Raw genomic sequence first — 25,841 nt, 5'->3', positions numbered from 1 at the left:
TCAGTTCGGCACATCCACATCACTTGACAAATTAAGACCTGGAACGCATCTGTGTCACTTCTTGATTAGAGCTAAAAAAAAAGCATTATTTTACACTTCGGCTATTCAAAAACAGCAGATATACAAGCTCATAGCGCGGCACCGAGTGCCGCGCTATGAGCTTGTAGATCTGCTATTTTTGAGAAATCGTGAAAATGTGTGCAAATCTTTGAATATATATGTTTTTAAAGCAAACATGTGTAACTCAAATCTTTGCCTCTGGGACAAATTTTTTTTTAGATGGGGGTCCGCGGCCAAATACAAACAATTTTCGGGGTCCTTGACATGAAAAATACAGGGGAAACTATCCCACGCCTAAAATATTCTGTTTCGATCTCAATGATCTAGTATGTGCAAAGGTGACTGACTGAGGGCGAACTGACCCACCTGGACTGAGGCTTCCCTTCCTTGTTGATACAGGAAATACAAAGTAGAACATAATCCAACACAGGCGTATAAAAACAGGCATAAAGAAGGAAACAGACAGAGTGAGGGTAACCAATTTAGGCAAGTCTTAACTCTATAACCAAAAGGTTCATCCTTGTAAGAAATTGTGGTATTTTTTCTTTTTTTTTTCAAAGAACAAAAAAAAAAGAAAATGTTATGAGTGACAATGCTACCAAGTCCAAAGATCTTCCGAGGCTACGACATTGTAATCTCTAACACATAAATTAGTAGTCAGAGCAAAGAGCATGCAACATTACCTATTGACACGACAGGTTATAAAATATAAATCGCTGATCATTAGCCAGACTCGATCTCGGTAAAGTTGCAACGGAAATCTTGGTAAAGCTACTCGGCTTCGATCTCTCCTCGACAAGGGCATGGGTGAGATTTAAAAACAAAAAACATGAGAGGTGGGTTCTTCTTTATACATCTTGCTGCCAATTAGCGATAGCATATTGATCCGAGTCAAAGTTGAGTCATAAAAATAAGCCCCCATTTGGCCCTGCTGTGGAAAACGGATGGTGTGTGTGTGACACAGAGGTGATTGTAAAAGTCTACGGTTTGGCCCTTTAGTATTTGTTGCATAATATCTATCTGTTCGGTGTTGCCAGGCAGCAGACATGGTGAAATACAGTATGTACAATTGTGTAAAGACGGTTTAAGATGTTTAGAAAAAGAGAAAGGAAAAAAAAGACTGTGGATTTTCAGGTCTTTAACCCATTAAGACCTGAGGCGATTCTTACAAATGTTTTCTAAAGCCTAACAGTTTTTTGAAAAAAAAAAAAAAAGTTTCAAGATTTTTCAAAAATAGCAGATCTATATCTGCTATTTGTGAGCGGTGTAGCCGCTCCTATAAGTGGGTTTGGGACCGTCGTGAAAAGACCGTCGTGAAAAATTGTCTTTCGCTGTACTGTGATTGGCTGACTCTATTCACACCCTTTGCTCAGTACTGTGATTGGCTAGCGAGACGCATGATGAAATTAATAACCTATAAATAGCACCACGCACTTCAAAAGAAATACTTTTAAAAAAAAAGTGAGCTTCCATCACTGTGATGGCCACTGTTGTTGCTAAATAACACGCTCACTTCACACTGGGTGTGATTTTTTAGAAGAGGTGGTACTCATTTTAGCTTCGGTGGCAGACTCGATAAAGCACAACAGACGGCCAGAGCATTAGCATTAGCCGGCTAGCTACTTGTTGTTCAAGGCAAGTACAGCGGGGGGGGGGGGGTCCCCGGAAAAGAAAATATTTTGAGACGGGGGTCGGCGGCCAAACGGCCAAAATGTTTATAATTTTGGGGGGTCCTTGACATGAAAAAGTTTGAGAACCGCTGACATAGAAACATACGTTTTTCAGAAAACATTTGTAGAAATCGGCCTCAGGTCTTAATGGGTTAAAAACGTTTTTAAACACATCAGATGGAACATTTTCAAATACATCTCTTCCCCATGCAGGCTTGGAGGACACCGCCAGATGATATAAAAACCTTAAAGGACCCCAAGTCCAAAGCATTGTGAAAACCATTTAGCGGGTGGGTGTGTGTGATCTCTCGTGAGTGACTCCACTGAGTTTGTATTGATTTCAACCGCTCAGTTCCATTCTGTGAACAACACAGAAGGTATCGTAACATACAAAAAATGAATGAATACAGTAGTTTTAACCTGACCGGAACACAAAGCAAAACGAATGGAACCCATATACACAGTGCAGCACTTGCATAAAAATAAAAAAAAAGCTAATTGTTCATCTCCATAACATATGTTTTTTACAACAATTAACAATACATGGTCAAAAAAACACTTTTTTTCTATTTTCTCTCCAATCCTGCCTGGAAATCTGTTTTGGCACGATTGTCATACAAACAGCAAAAGCTTATCTGGAATGAGATTTTCAAGGAGAGGACAAAATGAAACCGTGCTGAAACTGGATTAGCGCCGATATAAAACGATCATGCTTGTATAGTAAGGTGGGGGTCAGTAGAAACGATAAGAGGCTACAGCAGGTGCTAAAACTTTAAGGCTAATAATCACATGAAACTGTATTATGCTAGAAGTCTTGGAATGAATTGGCTTGAGGGATGACGTTGTGCAATGCGCGTGACCAGTGTTGCCAGATTCTGTGAGAGAAACAAGCAACCAGATCTAGGAGACTCGCCCCGAAAGAAGCGACTATGGCCCACATGAGTACTTTAACATGTACATCAGCTATTTGAAAATAGCAGATCTACAAGCTCACAACGGGCTTGTAGATCGGCTATTTTCAGATCTGGCAACCCCTGCACATGACGCTGACCAGAACGTCTGTTCTTTAGTTGTTCTGCTGAATGACCCTGAACGAGGGCGCGATGAAGTACGGAATGGATATGAATGAACAGTAATGTCGTGTAAGCTTCGTCGCGGTCGGGCAGAAACCTTGTTCGTCCAGAACCATTACTTGTCAGGAAATGGAAACAAAACAACGTGCGCTCCAATGGATCCAAATTTAGTTATTTATTATCAGTTAAGAGATTCAGTCTCATCTCAGACATCCCAATATCCTGCGTGTAACAGAGAGTGGTCCTCTGTTCCTTATGTTTGCTATAACCCTTATCTATTGACTGATCTTTGCACAGCACATCGACACCACCATGCCAATGTTGTGACAAAGATTGAACGTTATATGTGTTGGTTTGGTGAATAAATAGACCCGTCTGGTTGAACTCTATAATACCATGCCTCTCAGGGACGTGCACAGATAGACTCTAGGTGGTGCTGGAGAACCTGCCCTTTGCCCTCTGTGCCCTTTTGAAAAAAGGGCACAGAGGGCACAACGCCTCGCACAAAGGGCACAGAGGGCACAACGCCTCGCACAAAGGGCACAGAGGGCACAACGCCTCGCACAAAGGGCACAGAGGGCACAACGCCTCGCACAACGCCTCGCAGTGCGAGGCGTTGTGGGCTTGTAGATCTGCTATTTTTGGCAAAGAGGTATAGGGAAAAAAGAGCAGACCAAGTAAACAAAAAAAAGTATAATTTACTTGAGCACCTGCCCCTCAAAATGTCTGTGCACGACACTGCTTGGTTGAACTCTATTACCATGCCTCTGTACTACTTCCAACCGCAAAGTCAGACTTTCTCACACTGGGCTTCTGCAACTACTTCCATGACCGCACACAAATCATTCTGATCCTTGAGTCCCCTAGGGGGTCCTCAGAGTTACTACAGGGGGTCCGCCAAATCTTTATGTGATATGATTTTTCTTTTTACCATAACCACTCGAAGCAGCCTCGTCAAAGTGGCCAGCAAGATTTCTGGGAGAACCCAAGCCCAACTCATAGAACTATATAAGAGGCAGATGCTTAAGAGAGCCTCCTCCCTCCTGGAGGTATCGGATCACCCACTTCGGTCTGAGTTTGAACTGCTGCCCTCAGGCCGTCGGCTGAGGGTGCCCAAAGCAAAGAATAAACGGTTCAAAATTTCCTTTGTCCCGGCTGCTATTCAACTGCTGAACAGCAGATAGCACTTTATTATTGCCTCTCTGCACATAGTACCCACTAATGCACTTTTGATGACTTTGCTACTCTGAATTTGAATGTCATGAACTCTCTGTCTGTAGTGCCCTGTTCTTAGATCTCAGTCTTGTATTGAATGTTGTTGTTTTGTGGTATTTGTATTTGTATTTTTTACTATGATCTGGCTGCAAACCAATTTCCCGCAAGGGACAATAAAGCTAACCTTGAACCTTGAGTATGCCCCACGCGGTGAGACGGTACTAGGCGATACAGAAATACAGGCGATTTGGACGAGCATCGCTCTACCACGTACATGGAAGAGGTGTCGGACGCACTGATGTAATGCCACGAGAACAGTCATTCATCGTGACATCAAGCCTAAGAACATACCATTTGGGCTTTTGTGGGTTGTACTACTTCCAACCGCAAAGTCGTACTTTCTCACACTGGGCTTCTACAACTACTTCCATGACCGCACACAAATCATTCTGATCCTTGAGTATGCCCCACGCGGTGAGACGGTACTAGGAGATACAGAAATACAGGCGATTTGACGAGCATCGCTCTACCACGTACTGTACATGGAAGAGGAGTCTGATGTACTGCCACGAGAACAGCCATTCATCGTGCCATCAAGCCTAAGAACATACCATTTGGCTTTTGTGGGGAGATTAAAATGGCAGACTTTGGCGATGATAGATCATAATGAAATGAGAATGGACCCCATGGGGATAGAGGTCAACAAGCTCTTGTTCATATTTTTAGCCGGTTAAATATTTATAAAACCCCACGGACAGACTTGACCGCTTTCAAGCTGGCATCGCTATTTTGAGCATGGCGTTATCGATGGAAAAGTTCCAGAAATAACCACAACATGACATGTGAGATTGTAGATTTTTTTCACTACTTTTGCATGACACTGTCGTATGAAGTATAAAATAGGGCCTGGGTGGTTAAAGGTGATCAATAGCATCCATTTCAAACCAAACAAAGCATTCAAAGATAAAATATGCACTTACAACGTTTCTGCCCGACCACATTGGGATGAAGGTCTGTAAATTGAAGTTCTTTATGTAGGCTATGTGTCAGCCTCCTCCTGGAATTGGGAGTAAAATGTCCATGCATTATCTCTTGTTTTTCTCACAGAGCAAAACAAACAAAATAACAAAAACTGTGATTCCTTTACTGGGTGTTTATGATCACAAGACCTTTGACAACGAGAAACACAGATCATGCCACAAAAATAAGGATGGCTTCCTGGATAGTTCCCTGATTAAATCAAACCTATGATATGTACTGTACACGTACTGTAGGATGGTAAAACGACATCCTCCGCTGCATAACGTTAAAGTGATAAAACCGAGTCGTGACGTACGGTGACATCTAGATATGACCTTTTACAAATGGTAAATGTACAAACTTGCATAGATAAAGTGATATAGAGCAGCTTTGTAATAATTGTGTGCCCAAAAATGGAACATTCCTTTATATTTATTTCTAACGGGCTACTCTAAAAACGTCCCTGCGAGAAGGAATAGCTACGGCGCTGGAAGGTCTCACTACCAACCAACACATAACAGTAAAACTCACACCACTAACATATGCAAGTTTGCAACTCAAATTCGCAGCCTTTTTTTTTTAACCCATTGAGACCTGGAACTGTGTCATTTTTATGCTAAAAAGCATTATTTTACACTTATGCTATTCAAAAATAGCAGATATACAAGCTCATAGCGCGGCACCGAGTGCCGCGCTACGAGCTTGTAGATCTGCTATTTTTGAAAAAACTTGAAAATGTGTGCAAATCTTTGAATATATATATTTTTAAAGCGAATATTTTTAACTCAAATATTTGCTTCTGGGGGGTCCCTGGAACAAAATATTTTGACGGGGGTCCGCGGCCAAATACATATCATTTTGGGGGTCCTTGACATGAAAAAGTTTGAGAACCACTGATATAAAAACTTACGTTTTTCAGAAAACTGTTAGGATTTAGGAGACATGTAGAATCGGCTTCAGGTCTTAAAGGGTTAAAGCATCACAGAGTAGGAGATTTGATCTAAGATCGGTTTCAGATGATGAACAAAAAATGGTGGTTGAAAGGACCCGATTTGCTGTCCTAGATAATTTCTCCTGCCCTTAAGAGACTTGTAAATATGGGCCTTGGTTCGCATAAAATATCTTGTTGCAATTACAGCAGTTTGGGTTATACAGGATGGCTATTAACAATGCAATGAATGTACGACATCATAGCATCAAGTGAAAAGGAAATAAAGGGTTTACATTGACTTTAGTGTAATGTTTTGAAAATGTCTTTAAATGTGCTTTTCCCTGCGATGACAGCGGTCAGATTTTGACATTTGACTTCTTCTAATGCACAGGGGACATTCCCTTTTTTTGGCTACACTCAAATTAAGGCCATTCGATTCTATTTGGCTAAAACCACCCACTGGGGTCAGAAAATTACTTCTGTGACATATATATATATATACCAGTGAATTGTTACAAATGGTTCCACATCATGTGGATATAATAGACTTAATATCAATGATGACCTTGAAGTGGAAAGCAACTCAAGTTGAGAAATCCCTTGCTAATATGTTTTGGTCTATAATTAAAAGTTCGTCCAGTAAATAATTGTGACCACAAAATGCGGGTGAATTGAGTCTGTAAACAATAGAAAATAAACCAAGAAATATGGTTGAAATTACTTGTATTGCACCTGGCAAGGTTTCCTAAGAATACCGTTATATTTCTTTTTTTTGAAATTGATAAACTCTTAAAAAAAAAATGGCATCCCTATTTATCCCACTCAATGTCAATTTGTCCCATTCAATGTCTATACGTAACTTGGAACAGGGGGTGCGTCATATTTGTGGTTCACAAACATCGAGATGGACCATTCTAGACCAAAAGCAAATGACATGTAAGCAAAGTCTTAACCCATTGATACCCGGGAACGCATCTGTGTCACTTTAGATGTCTTTGGCTATTCAAAAATAGCAGATCTACAAGCTCATAGCGCGGCACCGAGTGCCGCGCTATGATCTACAAGCTCATAGCGCGGCACCGAGTGCCGCGCTACGAGCTTGTAGATCTGCTATTTTTGAAAAATCGTGAAAAAAAAATCTTTATATTTTTTTCCGAAAAATTGTTAGGATTTTGATTTTTTTTAGACGCTGCCCCAGGTCTTAATGGGTTAACGAACGCGAGCGCCATTCAAACCCTCTGACATCTGGAACCAAACGAACCGTTTGGGGAAACACTCATAAAGTACGGTTACATACTGTATATAGACACAACTCTGGAGACAGTTCTATTAAAAGTTAAACGTTATAAAACATTGACATCATTTAGAGGACGTGCTGTACAGTGAGCTGCGAGGAGAGAGCACCCCCCCCCCCCCCCGTCTCCGCCTCCTCGGCCCAGGACCAGGAACCATGCGCTCTGTGTGCAAACAGAGAGCCCCGCCCAAACACATGCGGTGCAACTCGTATATAACCGACCATATTCACGTGGCGGCCATTTTTGTTTTGTCTTACTTCAAGACTTAAGTATGACGTCAAAAGTTAAACGGCCGGCGTAGTGAATATGGCCAATGCTACCGATGCTAACCTTTAGCTACACAAAGAATGTGGTGGCGCGGGGGAGAAGCTATTTTTTTTTCTCTTCTTCTTCTTCTTTTTTGCACGACAAAGCCAAACAAAAACAGAGCGGATTAAAAGTACAAGTTCTTTTCCAATGCAGCTCCTGCATGGTATAGCGTCCATTACAAAGAGGACCGTAGATGCATTTTACAACATGTAACATTTTCCCCCTGCTTGTCACGACAAACGCCAGAACCCCACGTACGTACGTACCTCGCCACAGTAACTCACTGGCTTTACGGGCCCACCGGGGACTGGTGGATCCGTCTTTTTTGCGCTACACGTGCCCAAACCACCACCACCACCACCACCAACCACCGACAAAAACACGAGGACACCAACAGTCCTTTTTCTCAAGTCTTTCTGACCTCCCGTGACCTTTTTGAACCCCCCGGGGGTTACCTCCTCCACGCGAGGGGGGGTGTGTGGTCACTTCTTCTTCTCCCAATAGCGGAGCGATGGATTCCAATGGCGGCCAGGACCAACGGCGCACGCCACCGGCCCACCCCAAGAAAAAACAAAGCACTCAAAGCTGGAAGTAGGGAAAATAATACAAAGGGGGGGGGGGGGTGAAAGGTGAAAAGAGAGAGATGGCCCGTTCCATGGGGCGGCGGCTCGCCGCCTCCTCATCATCCTGGCGGGGGACGCTTCGTTTTGCTTTTCTTTTTTAGGTGGGCAGGGGGTCGTCGTCGCCTTTGCTGCACTTGCACTTGCAGCAGAGGACGATGGGCGTGGCCAACAGGAGGAAGGGGGAGGCGACCAGCAGCAGGAGGCCGAAACCGGCGAAGATCCCCACGACCTGAACGAACACACAGCGATACACAAGCAACCACAACTTCATTTAAACCCATTAAGACCTGGAACGCATCTGTGTCATTTTTTTGATTTGAGCTAAACAAGCATTATTTTGCACTTTGGGCTATTCAAAAATAGCAGATCTACAAGCTTGTAGATCTGCTATTTTTGAAAATTTTTGAAAATGTGTGCAAATCTTTGAATATATATATTCTTTTAAAGCGAACATTTTTAACTCAAATCTTTGCTTCTGGTTTGAGAACAACTGATATAGAAATATACGTTTTTCAGAAAACTGTTGGGATTTAGAAAACATTTGTAGAATCGGCTTCAGGTCTTAATGGGTCAAAAGCACCAAGTGACATGTTGACATTTTGGAAACGCATTTTAATATGACAGTACCCATTTAGAGCTCAACTTCTCTTTTCATATTACAGTAGGTGTAACCCCAGCACTTATAGAGAAGCAACTCAGCCACTATGCAGTGTATTCCCCAAAACAACCACGCGACAAAAACAAAAACATCTCTATGAATTCAATGCTTCATGGGGTGTGTAACTGATAGAGAATAAGTCATTTTTTTGGGTGAACTACTCCTTTAAGTAATCTGTCTGTTGATTACATTATAAGAGAGAAAAACAGGGATGATAGTTTTTCTATCATGAGTGCAATTGTGAGTCCCAATCATGAGTGCAATTCAGGTAATTCACCACACAGGGGCGCAAGACACCAGTAAAACTCCAGTGGAACTGAACTGAATGCCAAACATGCAGTGATAGGCAACACAGTGACTTATAATGAACCCCCCCCCCCACCCTTCCCCCCCAATTTCAGGGCACAAGGGATTTTTTTTTGGGGATCACTTGAGGGCAGGTCTATGAAGGACAAGTACCCGTTATGTAAAAACACATCTGCATCGGTAATAACTGCCTATTTTTGGCAGTTGGAAAAAGGATCTGATGTAGAGAGAGAACAGCACGGTGCTGTTTGAGCACCGTGATATCTCCTTTGGTCAGAGTTAGTGTGTCGGAGAACGTTAGACACAACGATGTGACCTTCTGTCCTCCTTATGCTATCTCACATGGCTGCACACACACACACACACACACACACACACACACACACACACACACACACACACACACACACACACACACACACACACACACACACACACACACACACACACACACACACACACACACACACACACACACACACAAGACCCATTTAATTATCCATCAGATACATGGAGGAGGACATGGTATGGTATGGCGTGGTGGACAAGCTGAGATTTGTACGTAAAAAAGCCAGATTCGTGCTGCGACATCCAACGCATTTATGAATGAAAGATCTCCTGTAAAAAAGCAAGGCTGGTGGTCTGAACCAGACAAGAGATGAAGAGACAGCAGAGAGAAAGAGAGCAAAAAAGGAGAGAAAGAGCGAGAGCTGATCCGCGATGCCTAATTCATGCTGCGTCGTCGCTTGCCAAAAATAGCAGACCTACAAGCTCACAATGTGTTGTGTGAGCTTGTAGGTCGGCTATTTTTGGCCGCGCAACACCGTCTTGCGGTAGCAGTATGCATGCGCACAGGGGCTTAAGTGTGTTCGTGTGACTCAGCCCGCCCCACTGGGTTAACAGATGCCATTATGTATACTAATGTTCACAACAAGTCTGTCCGGACGGTGGAATGTGCCCGCCTGGGTATAAATGTTACTCCGTTAAGGAATGGTGACAGTTAAACCCATTGAGACCTGAAGCCGATTCTACATGTCTCCTAAATCTCAACAGTATTCTTAAAAAACATATGTTTCTATATCAGTGGTGCTTAATCTTTTTCATGTCAAGGACCCCCAAAATGATATGTATTTCGCCGCCGACCCCCATCAAAATATGGTGTTCCAGGGACCCCCCAGAAGCAAAGATTTGAGTTAAAAATGTTCGCTTTAAAAATATATATATATTCAAAGATTTGCACACATTTTCACGATTTTTCAAAAATAGCAGATCTACAAGCTCGTAGCGCGGCACTCGGTGCCGCGCTATGAGCTTGTATATCTGCTATTTTTGAATAGCCCCAAAGTGTAAAATAATGCTTTTTAGCTCAGATCTAAAAATGAGACAGTTCCAGGTCTTAATGGGTTAAGGAACGGTGCTAACTTAAGGAATGGTGTTAAACGCCTACATTGTAAATTGGAACGATAGTGAAGCTAAAAGGTTGGGAGAGCGAACAGTACCAGAGCTGCGTGCTACGTAGCAGTAGCCTCTGTTGCAGACAAAAATAAACGGTAATCAAAAAGGAATCTCTTTTACATACAAAACCGTAGTCCTTTCTTTCATTTGACTTCACAGCTCAGTGAACACGTAGTTCAAAAAGGCCGATTCACAAAGAAATCCTGAAACGTGCATTAGTAATGCTGATTCATCATCGCCCGATTCATACTTTGGCGTACACTGGCGTTGCTTGCTAAAAATAGCTCACATAACGTTGGCTGTGGCTAGTGACGGATTTTAACCCATTAAGACCGGGGACGCATCTGCGTCTCATTTTACGATTTCTTTGGGCTATTCAAAAATAGCAGATCTACAAGCTCGTAGCGCGGCACCGAGTGCCGCGCTACGAGCTTGTAGATCTGCTATTTTAGAAAAATCGTGAAAATATTTTTTTAATATTTTTTCCCGAAAAAACTGTTAGGATTTAGAATTTTCTAGAAGCGGCCTCAGGTCTTAAAGGGTTAATTTAAACATAACCGAGACCCTCGGCACATGGCCCAAGCTGTCTTCGCCTATTACACTCTCTGTAGCTGCGTGATGCGTCTGTATGTGTCGAGGTGTGTGTGCGTGTGTGTGTGTGTGTGTGTGTGTGTGTGCTGGCGTGACAAAGACGCGAGAGAAGCGAAGAGAAGAGAGATTGTGTGTGTGTGTGTGTGTGTGTGTGTGTGTGTGTGTGTGTGTGTGTGTGTGTGTGCGGGCGTGACAAAGACGCGAGAGAAGCGAAGAGAAGAGAGATGACGAGACGGAGACAGTGGGGGGGAACACGCGTTATGTGCCACATGCTGCAGTGCAGATAAAGAGGGGAGCCCTGAATGAGTGGGGGGGGGGGGGGGGGGGTAAGGGAAAGAAGTCAGCCTCTCACCTGTGTTCTGTGCCAGATAACGGACGCCCTGGAGTGGCCCAGTTTGTTACGACACGGCCCTTTGTCATAGTGGATCAAGAGGAAGTCATCCTGTCAAACAGGTACACGTACACGTACACGTACACACACACACACACACACACACACACACACACACACACACACACACACACACACACACACACACACACACACAACAACTGACCATTAGTGGGCTGAGAAGCACATGCAGCTAGCTATTCAGAGAAGATGGCTTTTAACCCATTAAGACCTGGAACTGTGTCATTTTTAGATTTGAGCTAAAAAGCATTATTTTACACTTTGGGCTATTCAAAAATAGCAGATATACAAGCTCATAGCACGGCACCGAGTGCCGCGCTACGAGCTTGTAGATCTGCTATTTTAGAAAAATCGTGAAAATGTGTGCAAATCTTCTGAATATATATATTTTTAAAGCGAACATTTTTTAACTCAAATCTTTGCTTCTGGGGGGTCCCTGGAACAAGATATTTTGATGGGGGTCCGTGGCCAAATACATATAATTGTGGGGGTCCTTGACCTGAAAAAGATTGAACAGCACTGATATAGAAACATACGTTTTTCAGAAAACTGTTGAGATTTAGGAGACATGTAGAATCGGCTTCAGGTCTCAATGGGTTAAATGACCTGTGTGGTCCATTGTATGCACGGTAGCGCCATAAACAGAATGACATGAGGCAAGTAAGACTCATTCCAGCTAAGAAGCTACGACGAAAAGGACCTTTGACCTTTGAATAGCAGATATACAAGCTCGTATGAGCTTGTATATCTGCTGTTTTTTGAAAAATCTTGAACATTTGTGCGAATGTTTGAATATATATATTTTTATAACATAAGTAACTCAAATCTCGACTCAAATGTTTGCTTCTGGGGGATTCTACAAATGTCTTCTAAATCATAACAGTTTTTTTCCACTTTTAAAAAAAAAAACGTATGTTGCTATTTATATATCAATGATTCTCAAACTTCTTCATGTCAAGGACCACCAAAATTATTTGTATTAGGCCACGGACCCCCATCTGATTAAATATGTTGTTCCCCCAGAAGCAAAGTTGAGTTAAAAATGGATTTATATATTGAAAGATTTGCATACATTTTCACGACTTAAAAAAAAAAAAAGTGCAGATCTACAAGCTCATAGCGCGGCACTCGGTGACGCACTATGAGCTTGTATATCTGCTATTTTTGAATAGCCATCTTAAAATGACACAGATGCGTTCCCTTCCCAGTCTTAATGGGTTAACAAATATATATATATTTTGATTGATTTTTTTTTCCAAAACAAAAAAAAACTATTTAAATAGACCGAATCATCATGACATCACCAAAACCAAAAATGTATTTCCGGGTAGATAAGTATTATTCATTAACCTAATTTCTGGAAGAACAGGACACTTATTATTACTTGTTATTAACTATTAGAAATACTGTATATTATTTTGAATAAATATTCACAGGTTGACAAAGTAGAGATAGCTGTTATTTTATATTGTGAAAAGGTTCATTGACATTCTACCCAGAAATACCCATTTGTTCACAAACATTCAGATCTGGTCTATAGCATCCAATTCCAGCCTCATCAAGAAGCCAGAGCAATTTATTTTAATAAAGAAAAGCCATTACTGACATAAGTATGGAAGCTCATTTCTGCCAATGTAATGAAAAGGAAAGAAAAAAAAGATCCTGCAAGTCATTATAAAGATGAACTAGCTCAAAATAATGACTTTGTATGTAAAAAATAATGACTTAGTATTTCAAAATAATGAGAAACTCTCTCAAAATAACGACTAAGGGCCCTACCTTCACCTGGCACAACATATTTAGTGCAATTGTCATGGTTAGTTTACAACCAATGCAGTTGTCATTTTCTCACACAGCACCCACATTAACTCATACACTGCCACTGACGTAATAAACGTAATTATTCCCGTTTACCAAACCTGCCACTGACGTAAAAAACGTAATTATTAATTTTTCCAAAAAAAAAAAAATTGTCTTTTTTTTTTTTTTTTTTAGTTTTTTTTTTTTTTTTGACCCAAAGACCAAGGAGATATGATTTTTCGAAGGAAAAGACTCCCATCCACTTCCTTGTTAACTTAAAGCTTAAAAATTCTGTATCTCAGCTCCTGAGTACTTTTTTTTTTTCAATGAAAAATCTCTGGCAGTGGGCAAACGCGGCCAGCAATAAGTCTGGCAGTGAATGAGTTAATGTCCAAATATGCTTGTGACCATTTTGTGCGCTGATGTGTGCGTATCATCAATATATAGCAGTGGTTCTCAAACTTTTTCATGTCAAGGACCCCCAAATTGACACTTATTAGCCCGCGGACCCCCATTTGAAAAGATATGCCAGGGACCCCCCATAAGAGGCGATTTTTACGGCTCTAGCAGTGATTCTCAACCATTTTAATTTCAAGGACCCCCAGTTTGACATGCATTAGGCTACGGACCCCCATTTAATGGCATTTATATCTCTGGGACCCCAATTTATATTGTAAAATCAATGTTAATTTAACTCTGAGAGTGTCCAAATGGAACCAAATGGACCCGTTAGGGTCCATTTGGTTCCATTTGGACACTCTCAGAGTTACAGACCCATAAGGGTCCATTTGGTTCCTATATCCATCATTTAGCTGGGGACCCCCTGGAACCCCCTCAAGTACCCCTGGGGGTCCCCGGACCCCACTTTGAGAACCAATGACATATAGGAAAGTCATTAGGGACCAGTTGACTGTAAACTCACATCCAGAGATTCCAGACAGTACCAGCAGAAGGCGTGTTTACAGTTCTTGCACATCATCTGAGCACAGCCCTCGTCCCTCTCTATGTAAACTTTACATTTGGGACATCGTTTGATGGGGGCGTCGTCTTCATCGCTCTTGAAGAAGGAGCTGAGAGAAAGGAGAGAGAGAAGGAAGGATTAGGAACATCCAATTGACAGATACTTTGTCAGACTTGTTAATCATGTGGTGATCAATATTCGGCAGGTTTTTCGTCCAAACGAAAGCGAGAAGCCGGAAGCTCATATTTATGCCGTTCTTTTAACCCATTAAGACCTGGATCTGTGTCATTTTTAGATTTGAGCTAAAAAGCATTATTTTACAATTTGGGCTATTCAAAAATAGCAGATATACAAGCTCATTGCGCGGCACCGAGTGCCGCGCAATGAGCTTGTAGATCTGCTATTTTTGAAAAATCTTGAAAATGTGTGCAAATCTTTGAATATATATATTTCTAAAGCAAACATTTTTAACTCAAATCTTTACTTCTGGGGGGTCCCTGGAACTAAATATTTTGATGAGGGTCCGCGGCCAAATATATATAATTTTGGAGGTCCTTGACATGAAAAAGATTGAGCACCACTGATATAGAAACATACGTTTTTCAGAATACTGTAGAGCTTTAGGAGACATGTAGAATCCTCTTCAGGTCTTAATGGGTTAAAAAAGCTGCTGTGGTAATGAACCTTGACCCCTCAAGTGTTCTTAAGCTTGTTTTGAATTATTATTTTCACTCAGTCAGTCAGCCTCCTGGGCCCTTATTTTCTGCTCGGCTGTTGTTCATGTCAGTGATTCTATATCCATTCCTCCTGTTTCAGTAAAAGTGCTGACTGCTCAAGGCTGGGGGGGTTAGATGGTTGCTGTCCTTCTATGTGCCCTCTTCAAGACAGAAAACAAGCCCATTCATTTCCAGGCCAATTCTCTCGTATTGATCGGACCGGGCCCCGAGTGGTTTAAGGCGCGTGCGCGCACGCACGCGCGCGCGCACACACACACACACCCATTCATCTGACACCTGGCAGCCATCTTGAAAAAAACATCAAAAACAGAATTTGCTCAGGGGGAAGGGATAGGTTGTCGCACATGGACTGAATCAGAATCAGTCGCATCCTTAACCCATTGAGACCTGAAGCCGATTCTACATGTCTCCTAAATCTCAACAGTTTTCTGAAAACGTATGTTTCTATATCAGTGATGCTCAATCGTTTTCATGTCAAGGACCCCCAAAATTATATGTATTTGGCCGCAGACCCCCATCAAAATATTTTGTTCCAGGGACCCCCAGAAGCAAAGATTTGAGTTAAAAATGTTCGCTTTATAAAATGTATATATTCAAAGATTTTCACACTTTTTCACGATTTTTCAAAAATAGCAGATCTACAAGCTCGTAGCGCGGCACTCGGTGCCGCGCTATGAGCTTGTATATCTGCTATTTTTGAATAGCCCAAAGTGTAAAATAATGCTTTTTAGCTCAAATCTAAAAATGACACAGTTCCAGGTCTTAATGGGTTAATAGTCTTTTTTGTCAGCTATGATAAAGCCAATGGAAAGGTGACAATAAGACAGCCCGCCTCTGTCCGTCCCTCTGGGTTTCTCCCACTCAAGTTTCATGAGCGCTTCTTAAATACAAATGTATTAATAGTAGCAGTACACCTACAAGAGTCATATAGAGAAATGCCAGAGGAAACTACCTGCGTCTGTGTGAGGAAACTCCCTTCCCTGGAATACTGTGGCTCTTATCCAACGCGAGGAAACTAACACAGGAAACTGAAACCTTATCAGAGTCGAGCAGAGGGTGTGGTGCTCAATGGAACCTTTCACAGGAGGGAACAAATGCCCTTTTCCACAATAACAGCATCAGTCAACCAGTTCGACTTCATCAGGTATCGCTCTAGAGAGGCCATTTAAATTCAGAGGTTCATTATTTCTCATAGATATAGAAAAGGAATACACAGGTGAAGCCGTTTATTTGGCCCGACAAAATGCGTTACGTCAAGTCTTCGCTGACAGTCTTACAGCCAGAGAGGTGTGGTTCCAACACCAACGCCTCTAGTTTGAGGGCGGTGATGTTAGTGCATTTCTATTGTTTATCGGCAGTGCAATGGATGGGTTCACCAGGTTTGACACACAGCAGCAGCAGAACCGGTACAACGGAACAAAGACGGCCTGAATGAAAAGCAACGATCCATCACAAGACTGCTGGCATTTTTTTGCATTTTATTTTCCCATTTATTCTCGGTCCGTGTGCCCAATCCAGTCCAACATCGTTCTCCAAAAAAGAGGAAGAGGGATGTAATATTTGTTTGGCCGTTAAACCCATTAAGACCTGGAACGCATCTGTGTCACTTTTTGATTTGAGCTAAAAAAAAAGCATTATTTTCTACTTTGGCTATTCAAAAATAGCAGATATACAAGCTCATAGCGCGGCACCGAGTGCCGCGCTACGAGCTTGTAGATCTGCTATTTTTGAAAAATCGTGAAAACGGGTGCAAATCTTTGAATAGATATTGTTTAAAGTGAACATTTTTAACTCAAATATTTGCTTCTGGGGGGTCCCTGGAACAAAATATTTTGAGATGGGGGTCGGCGGCCAAATACATATCATTTTGGGGGTCCTTGACATGAAAAGGTTTGAGCACCACTGATATAGAAACATACGTTTTTTCAGAAGGACTGTTAGGATTTAGAAGGCATTTTGTAGAATCGGCCTCAGGTCTTAATGGGTTAAACATGGCCAACATGAGTCAAACTTGCTCATTCCCACATCAGGAGCGCCGCATTCACGGCGACGGTTTAGGTTGACAACAGTGGCGGGATATTTCTTTTGTGTCTGTGAGGATGTCAGAGAGAACACTGTTCTGAAGGCCCAAAGGAGTTAGATCTCAACAGCTCACTGGCTTCTGTGATGGGATCCACGCTAAACCTAGACGGAGGACAAGAAAGCTCCCTTTCTCCTCCATGCAGCCAGCCGGGGGTTTTCAGGGAAAGACGAGCTCATAAAGCAGAAGCTGGTAATCTGTGGACATGTACAAGCTAGCAGAACCTCTCCACTTTCCCTTCCTCTATCCTCAAGACGCCCATAAGCCTGATTTACACTTCAGCCATACGACGGCGCCGCTCGCCGGAAATAGTAGATCTACAAGCGTCGCACCACGTGACTGCACTGCTATTTTCCAGGGTGATCACCCGATCTTTTAGCCCATTAAGACCTGAAGCCGATTCTACAAATATCTTCTAAATCCTAACAGTTTTCTGAAAAAAACATGTTTCTATATCAGTGGTCAAGGACCCTAAAAATTATATGTATTTGGCCGCCGACCCTCCATCTCAAAATATTTTGTTCCAGGGACCCCCAGAAGCAAGGAATAGAGTTAAAAATGTTCGCTTTAAACAATATATATTCAAAGATTTGCACACATTTTCACGATTTTTCAAAAATAGCAGATCTACAAGCTCGTAGCGCGGCACTCGGTGCCGCGCTACGAGCTTGTATATCTGCTATTTTTGAATAGCCAAAGTGTAAAATAATGCTTTTTTAGCTCAAATTAAAAAGTGACACAGATGCGTTCCAGGTCTCAATGGGTTAATGAAATGTATAAATACTACTACAACTAATAACAATAATAATACACCCATTCACAGTGTACATGGCTGCAGCCTAGATTTGGGAAGATAGATTTTAACGGTCTGGCTATCACTTTATGTTGGCTGTATCCTCGACCAAAGCACCGGGCTAACCCGAGCTGCCCTGTCAGAAGCCACAGGAAGGCACAGCCGGGCCAACTAAGCCGACTGCCCGATCCATATTAAATACACAATACATGAATCCCCTACTGTGTTTACCACATGCAGGCCTTCCTGGAACTGGAAGCCATGTCTCTTTAGGAGCCAATATTCATTGATCATCCGGACTCGTCTGAGACCTACTTATCTCCCAAGTGATAGCGGAAAAAGGTCAGGCGAGCCACAGCTGCTGATCCTAAGGCTGCGTTTCCTGCTTCTATAATAATATGAATACGGTTTCCAGTAAAGAGTTTCACCGTAACCTTCAGAGGTGCTTCAGGGGTCACAACCTTATGAAGCATCTGTGTCACTTTTTCATTTGAGCTAAAAAGCATTATTTTACACTTTGGCTATTCAAAAATAGCAGATATACAAGCTCGTAGCGCGGCACTCGTAGATCTGCTATTTTTTGAAAAATCGATAAAATGTGTGCAAATTAATATATTTATATTATTTTAAAGCAAACATTTTTTAACTCAAATCTTTGCTTCTGGGGGGTCCCTGGAACAAAATATTTTGAGATGGGGGTCCGTGGCCAAATACATATCATTTTGGGGGTCCTTGACATGAAAAAGCGTAACCTTCAGAGGTCACGACCTTATGGGCGCTCGGTGAACTCAAAATGTGAAGGTCACTGGAGCCAAAGCGCAGTGTGTGTGTGTGTGTGTGTGTGGGGGGGGGGGGGGGGGGGCTGCTGAATGACCCCCATGAGGGCAGTACAGCACCTCTACTGTATGTGTGTAGGGATGGGACGATATGAACATTTTCACGTCACGATTATTGTGACCAAAATAATTGAGATTTACGATATTATCGCGATAATCAAAATACGTTTTAAAACTCCACTTTTGTTAACCACTTGAACCCCAGCATCCATAGTCTCGGGTGGAACATTTGCCAAAAAAATAGCAGATCTACAAGCTCACAACGCGTCGCGTTGTGAGCTTGTAGATCGGCTATTTTTGGCAAAGTGAAAAAAAGACTGTATCCAGTACGTACTTTACAAGTGCGTTTTACCATATTATAGAGGGTTTAAGTGGTACCGGATATGCAGCTCGGCAAAGGTGAATTGATCCCAGTGTATGACGGAGGACAAGTTCACGATAAATTAAAATCTCTGAAAAAGCATTATTTTACACTTTGGCTATTCAAAAATAGCAGATCTACAAGCTCGTAGCGCGGCACCGAGTGCCGCGCTACGAGCTTGTAGATCTGCTATTTTTGAAAAAGCGTGAAAATGTGTGCAAACCTTTGAATAGATTTTGTTTAAAGCGAACATTTTTAACTCAAATATTTGTTTCTGGGGGGTCCCTGGAACAAAATATTTTTTTGATGGGGGTCGGCGGCCAAATACATATAATTTTGGGGGTCCTTGACATGGAAAGGTTTGAGCAACACTGATATAGAAACATACGTTTTTTCAGAATGATGCGATTATTGTGAGCGTTTTTTATCACGATAAACGATAATAACGATTATCGTCCTATGTGTGTGTGTGCAGTGGGGTATTCAGACTAGTTGAGAGAGGATGCGAGAGAGAGAGAGAGAAGAGAGAAAGATGTTCATCATCATCTGAGGCAGTTGGGATCAAGGTAATAAATGAAACGGTACCTGTTCTCTCCTGGTAGGAAGGAGGTGATGGGCAGGTTGCTCTCCTGGCAGGCCTGCCCCGGGTGCCAGTTGGCCTTGCAGGCCGAGCAGAACTCCAGGGCACAGACGGCGCACTGGACCTGCTGGGGCAAGGCTGGAGGGTCCGCCTCCTTGAGCTGGCACACGGCCTGGCACGTAGAGGACGGGCACCACGTCCGGCACGGGTCCAGCAGCACCTCTGTGGACGAACGCACGCACAAAAAAAACAAACAAGAATATAGTGTGTGTCTCTTTTTTGTAAAAGAGGCGTCTTAACTAGTCACGCTGTCTGGTGGCAAGAGGCCACGGCGGTAGTGTCATGGACATGATGTCTTTATTTACCACGCAACAATCGCCACAGTGTTTTGGAAGATGCCATCTGAATGGAAACACTTTCCAAGAACAACCTTTTGTCATCGTCTATGGTCCAAGTCAGGGGTTTTTTCAACCAGTGGTCCGGGGACCACCAGTGGTCCTTGAGGGGGTTCCAGGGGGGGTCCCCAGCCAAATTAATAGTTAGCAACCAAATTGACCCTTATATGTCTGTAACTCTGAGAGTGTACAAGTGGAACTTAATGGACCCTAACGGGTCCATTTGGTTCCATTTGTACACTCTCAAGAGTTAAATGAACACTGATGATGGTGATACAGTGTAGATTGGGACCCCCAAGAAATCTAAATGGTTGAGTCCCTGGCATATCTGTTCAAATGGGGGTCCCTGGGCTAATATTTGTCAATTTGGGGTCCTTGATGCGAAAAAGGTTGAAAACCACTGGTCCAAGTGTCTTGTATTGACAAGTTCCTATTGTTTTTTTTTTTTACTATTTCTGTAATTATTGCTTCAATGTTATCAACAACTAGCAAGCTAAATTGGTCAAGTCAGACAAATATTTATACATTTGTCAATTTGCAGCATTTTCCATAATGATATGGCCTGGCAAACAGCGATTTCCCAAGTCAAAGCCTTTCACAGATTCCCCACGACTGTTAAGTTGAGTTTTAGTATCTTTCTATTAAAGCTGCCCATTGTTATGTGTTGATTAAGGTCCAAAGCACACATTCCACACGCAGTCTGGGCTCCGTCCTGCAAAAACATGGAACGGTTACAGCAGTGATTCTGCCTGGCTGCGCTGGGACACTGATTAAATGGATGAATGCTTTTATCCAGGCAACATCAATAGCCCTCTTTGAGGGTTTCTCTGAGGAATGTTTTTTTTTCTTTTTTCTTCCCTTAATATTTTTAGGCAGTCGCTGCTTTATTTAGATTAGGATTGTAGAGGGACAGGAAACAGGAGGGTGAGAGAGAGGGAGGAGGACATGGTACACAGCTGTCGTCCAGCCGGGAATCGAACCAGGATCGTCGTGGTTGTGTGGTCCACACACACACACACACACACGATCTGGTCACCTATTAGCACGGCCCGTTTAGTGGATTTTTACTCATTATGGGAGATCATGCAGTCATGCCTGTCTGTTCATGTGTTTTATGTAATGGCGGAAGAAGTACTCACATTTTGTACTTCAGTAAAACTACCAATAACACAATGTAGAAATAAAAGTCCGGTATTGAAAATGTACTCGACTAAAAGTACTGAAAGTAAAAGTACTCATTTTGCAGAATGTCCCATTTCACAAGTTTCCAAAATGCATACAAATGCTGTGAAAATAGCAGATCTACAAGCTCACAACGCGTCGCAATGAGACGCGCTGTGAGCTTGTAGATCGTCTATTTTCAAATAGCCGAAGTCTATAGGGCTGAAGTGGTTAATGTATGTTTTGTAAATAATCAAGTAAATCAATCAATCAAGTAACTAGTAACTTAAGTTGTCAAATAATTGCAGTGGAGTAAAAGTACAATATTTGGATCTGAGATGTAGTGTAGTAGAAGCACAAGTTGGAAATACTCCGGTAAAGTAAAAATACCTCAAGAGTGTACAGTACTTGAGTAGATGTACTTAGTTACTTTCCACCACTGGTATTGTGTGTGTGCGCGCGCTCGCTCGCAGGTTCGTTCCAGATCCTGCTGGGAACCCACCAAAAAAAAAAAGATTGGTAGCAACAGCTTGCTTTAGCTGGTGGCGTTTCACCAGTTAGCATGTCTTCACTGACAGCAGGACTTGCGCCTCCCTCCTCCTCCCGCCTTAGAGCATTTATCTTCTTCTCTGCACTGATATATCCCAGCCTTTTATCACACGCTTAACATTTGTTCAGCATTTGCGCTGCAAACCACGAATATGCAGATACGAGTCACATACACTGAATACATAACGGAGGCAGAGATAAAAAAAGAAAGGCTTTAACCCATTAGGACCTGAAGCCGATTCTACAAATGTCTTCTAAATCCCAACAGTTTTCTGAAAATACTTATGTTTCTATATCAGTGGTTCTCAAACTTTTTCATGTCAAGGACCCCCAAAATTATATGTATTTGGCCGCCGACCCCCATCTCAAAATATTTTGTTCCAGGGACCCCCAGAAGTAAAGATTCAAGTTAAAAATGTTCGCTTTAAAACAATATATATTCAAAGATTTGCACACATTTTCACGATTTTTCAAAAATAGCAGATCTACAAGCTCGTAGCGCGGCACTCGGTGCCGCGCTATGAGCTTGTATATCTGCTATTTTTGAATAGCCAAAAGTGTAAAATAATGCTTTTTAGCTCAAATCAAAAAGTGACAGAGATGCGTTCCAGGTCTTAAAGGGTTAACTAAGCCATCACGCTGTGCTAAAAAAGACCTGCCTCGATCAGAGTCAGTCAGACAGTTCACTAGGCCAGACCCAAACCAATCCAATTAAAATCCCTTCAAAAACCCCCAGTCTGGGAGGCTTTCCCCCTTCATGTATATTTGATACGGGGACTGGTGTTAAAACTTTGATATGGATGACAAGGGTTGAGTCAGGATACTATACGGTTAAGAGCCAGCCATGCGTTTGTTTGGCCTGAATACCTGTAGGCACTGTCCTGTCCCTGCGTGGCTAATTATGTGCAGTGCACACAGAGGTGTATTGAATCTGGGGAATTCCCACAGGCTGAGGAAGGGTTCTGAAACCGATCCATAACATTTCTGACAGAGAGAACACCAGCAACGTCGATTATGCCATTAAGACCTGGAACGCATCTGTGTCACTGTTAGATTTGAGCTAAGAAAAAAACATTCTTTTACACTTTGGCTATTCAAAAATAGCAGATATACAAGCTCATAGCGCGGCACCGAGTGCCGCGCTATGAGCTTGTATATCTGCTATTTTTGAAATATCGTGAAAATGTGTGCAAATCTTTGAATGATGCATGTTTTAAAGCGAACATTTTTAACTCAAATCTTTGCTTCTGGGGGTCCCCGGAACAACACATTTTGAGATGGGGGTCCGCGACCAAATACATATCATTTTGGGGGTCCTTGACATGAAAAAGGTTTGAGCACCACTGACATAGAAACATACGTGTTTTTCAAAAAACGGTTAGGATTTAGAAAGCATTTGTAGAATCGGAACCTCAGGTCTTAATGGGTTATAATTCTTGGTGACATTGATAGAAAACCACAGGTGGCAATTTGCCCAAAGGAAGAGACGGGGAACTTTGACGTCCGAATCAAACAGTGTCTGACTGATGCCGTCCAGATTTCTACAAGGCGATGAAACCAGTGGAAGGATAACAAATTCAACAAATGCCCGTCTGGCACTAAAAGATCAGCAGTCACTCAGCAACACGATTTCAATTAATGTTCCCCTGTACTGACCAAATCACGTTGTGCTGTAGCTTTACCCCAGAAAACAGGTGGGATATTTCAAACTACCAAGTTCTGAGGGAGGAGGAGGAGGAGTGACTTCAGAAGGAGGTAAACAGAACTTTGCTACGCTTGCCAGGGACGTTAGTTATATCATTATTTTCTTTTTTTTGCTGGCAATGAGCAGTGGTGGAAAAATTAAAAGTACCAATACTGCAATATAAAAATACGCTGTTACAAGTAAAAGTCCAGAATTTAAAAATGTACTTGAGTAAAAGGACAAAAGTATTGGCATCAAAATTTACTTAAAGTACCAAAAGTAAAACTACTAAAATGTTTGAAAATAGCAGATCTACAAGCTCACAACGCGTCGCGATGCGACGCGTTGTGAGCTTGTAGATCTGCTATTTTCAAATAGCCTATGTATGAAATAGGGCTTAAGTGGTTAATGTATGTTTTATAACATAATAATTTATCTACAAAGTAACTAGAAATTTAAGTTTTCAAATAATTGTAGTGGAGTAAAAGTACAATATTTGCCTCTGAGATGTAGTGGAGTAAAAGTTAAAGTATTGACAATTGGAAATACTCCAGTAAAGTAAAAGTACCTCAAAATTGTACTCAAGTACAGTACTTGAGTAAATGTACTTAGTTACTTTACACCACTGCCAGGGACGTTAGTTATATCATTTTTTTTTTTTTTTTTTGCTGGCAATGAGTTAGTCGGAAGACAGGTGGGTCTTGCGATGTCTGTGGTGGACAGTCATTATTACCCCTGACAAGCGTCAGGAACTGACATGGATTTGTGTTGCCGTCGCTGTGCTGACGTCGTCCATGCTTACTCACCTCTCTCAAACTGAAGCTTCTTGTACCTCTGCATCATCTCTATGGCCACCATGCACTCAATCTAGAGGCAGGACATGAGGAAGGGAGAGAGATGGAGGTAGAGAATGAGAGGGTTGGGGGGGTGTAGAGAGAGAGAGAGAGAGAATGTAATTGTGCATACAGCTAATGCATAATAATACATTTATTTCCATAAGAATCAAGAGGGTTTATTTGTCACTACTCATGCAGGTACAAGCAGTGAAATGCTAGTGGCAATACAAGGTCCGCAACACTGTGCTAATAGCAAAACATTACAAGAACAATAATACTGCATATGATGTGAAAAAAACAAATAAAACATGAATAAATACATAAATGGGGGGTGGCTAATGTTTTCTTTTCTGAATTCATAGAATGTGCAATAAGGCGTGACCATGTATACATTTGCATAAATACATCGTTCAAACAGATAAGATTTGAGCATTGTGCGAGAATACAATAAAATGTGAATTTCAGCTTGAAGAGGGCTAAACACGTAGCTTATCAATGGGCCCCCTATTCCATCCGTATGCATATAAACAGAACATCTAGGTACATACTGTACACACACACTAACCGACGGCAAAACGTACTCATTTAGTGGGTGATGAAAAGAGCGTTCCGGGAGGGGTCTCATAGAAAAGCAGTCAATTACGAGTCAAAGGCATCGGCCGTCATAACGGCCGCATATATGAGGGATGTGTCCCCAGACTGGCATGACTAGCCCCGGTTCCATTAACCCATTGAGACCTGAAGCCGATTCTACATGTCTCCTAAATCCCAACAGTATTCTGAAAAACGCTTGTTTCTATATCAGTGGTGCTCAAACTTTTTCATGTCAAGGACCCCCAAAATTATATGTATTTGGCCGCAGACCCCCATCAAAATATTTTGTTCCAGGGACCCCCCAGAAGCAAAGATTTGAGTTAAAAACGTTCGCTTTAAAAATATATATATATTCAAAGATTTGCACACATTTTCACGATTTTTCAAAAATAGCAGATCTAGTGCCGCGCTACGAGCTTGTATATCTGCTATTTTTGAATAGCCCAAAGTGTAAAATAATGCTTTTTTAGCTCAAATCTAAAAAATGACACAGTTCCCAGGTCTTAATGGGTTAAAGGCCAGTGACGCTGATTGATTGCAAACATAAGGCCGTGACGTTGCTGAGCCACGCCGTGCCTCTGGGCTCCACAAGACAAAGTGAGGGAGAGAGAGAGAGAGAGTCCATCAACCAAACTGCCTGCAGGATGAGAGCCGCTTTGCCCTCTGATTCACCTCCGCTGGGAGGGAGGGAAGGCATAGAGGCAGATCTCATGCAGGAGAAACTTGGCTGGAGAGAGAGCTGGAGCACAGAGAGGCAATAATCCCCATGCAGCTAGACTGGAACTGGAAGTGTGACAATGAGTGTTTTGCAGTTTTTTTAAACCACAAAGGATTCATCAGCAGGTTTTCTCTGAAA

General features: G+C 42.2%; 1 protein-coding gene across 3 annotated transcripts in view; it reads right to left on the bottom strand.

Moving 5' to 3' along the window:
- rnf144aa (ring finger protein 144aa) overlaps positions 1–25,841 on the bottom strand; it is an 81,544-nt gene that overhangs the window by 8,348 nt on the left and 47,355 nt on the right. Inside the window, exons 5-10 of one of the 3 annotated variants that reach the window (XR_014599804.1) lie at positions 24,362–24,422; positions 19,772–19,988; positions 14,341–14,488; positions 11,559–11,648; positions 7,840–8,425; positions 4,999–5,075 (exon numbers count right to left, since the gene is read on the bottom strand). Coding sequence is in view for 1 of the 3 variants with exons in the window: in XM_084044407.1 (XP_083900533.1) it covers positions 8,294–8,425; positions 11,559–11,648; positions 14,341–14,488; positions 19,772–19,988; positions 24,362–24,422 (648 nt within the window). In the remaining 2 variants the exon portion in view is untranslated. Of the gene's footprint in view, positions 1–177; positions 5,076–7,125; positions 8,426–11,558; positions 11,649–14,340; positions 14,489–19,771; positions 19,989–24,361; positions 24,423–25,841 lie in introns of those variants that run through there. The other 2 variants (XR_014599805.1, XM_084044407.1) reach the window with 2 other exon arrangements.

The sequence above is a fragment of the Gymnoscopelus microlampas genome (genome assembly GCF_963454915.1).
Source record: "Gymnoscopelus microlampas genome assembly, chromosome: 20".
Classification (NCBI taxonomy): domain Eukaryota; kingdom Metazoa; phylum Chordata; class Actinopteri; order Myctophiformes; family Myctophidae; genus Gymnoscopelus; species Gymnoscopelus microlampas.
The sequence above is the reverse complement of the archived record's forward strand: the minus strand, read 5'-3'. Positions and strand labels throughout refer to the sequence as shown.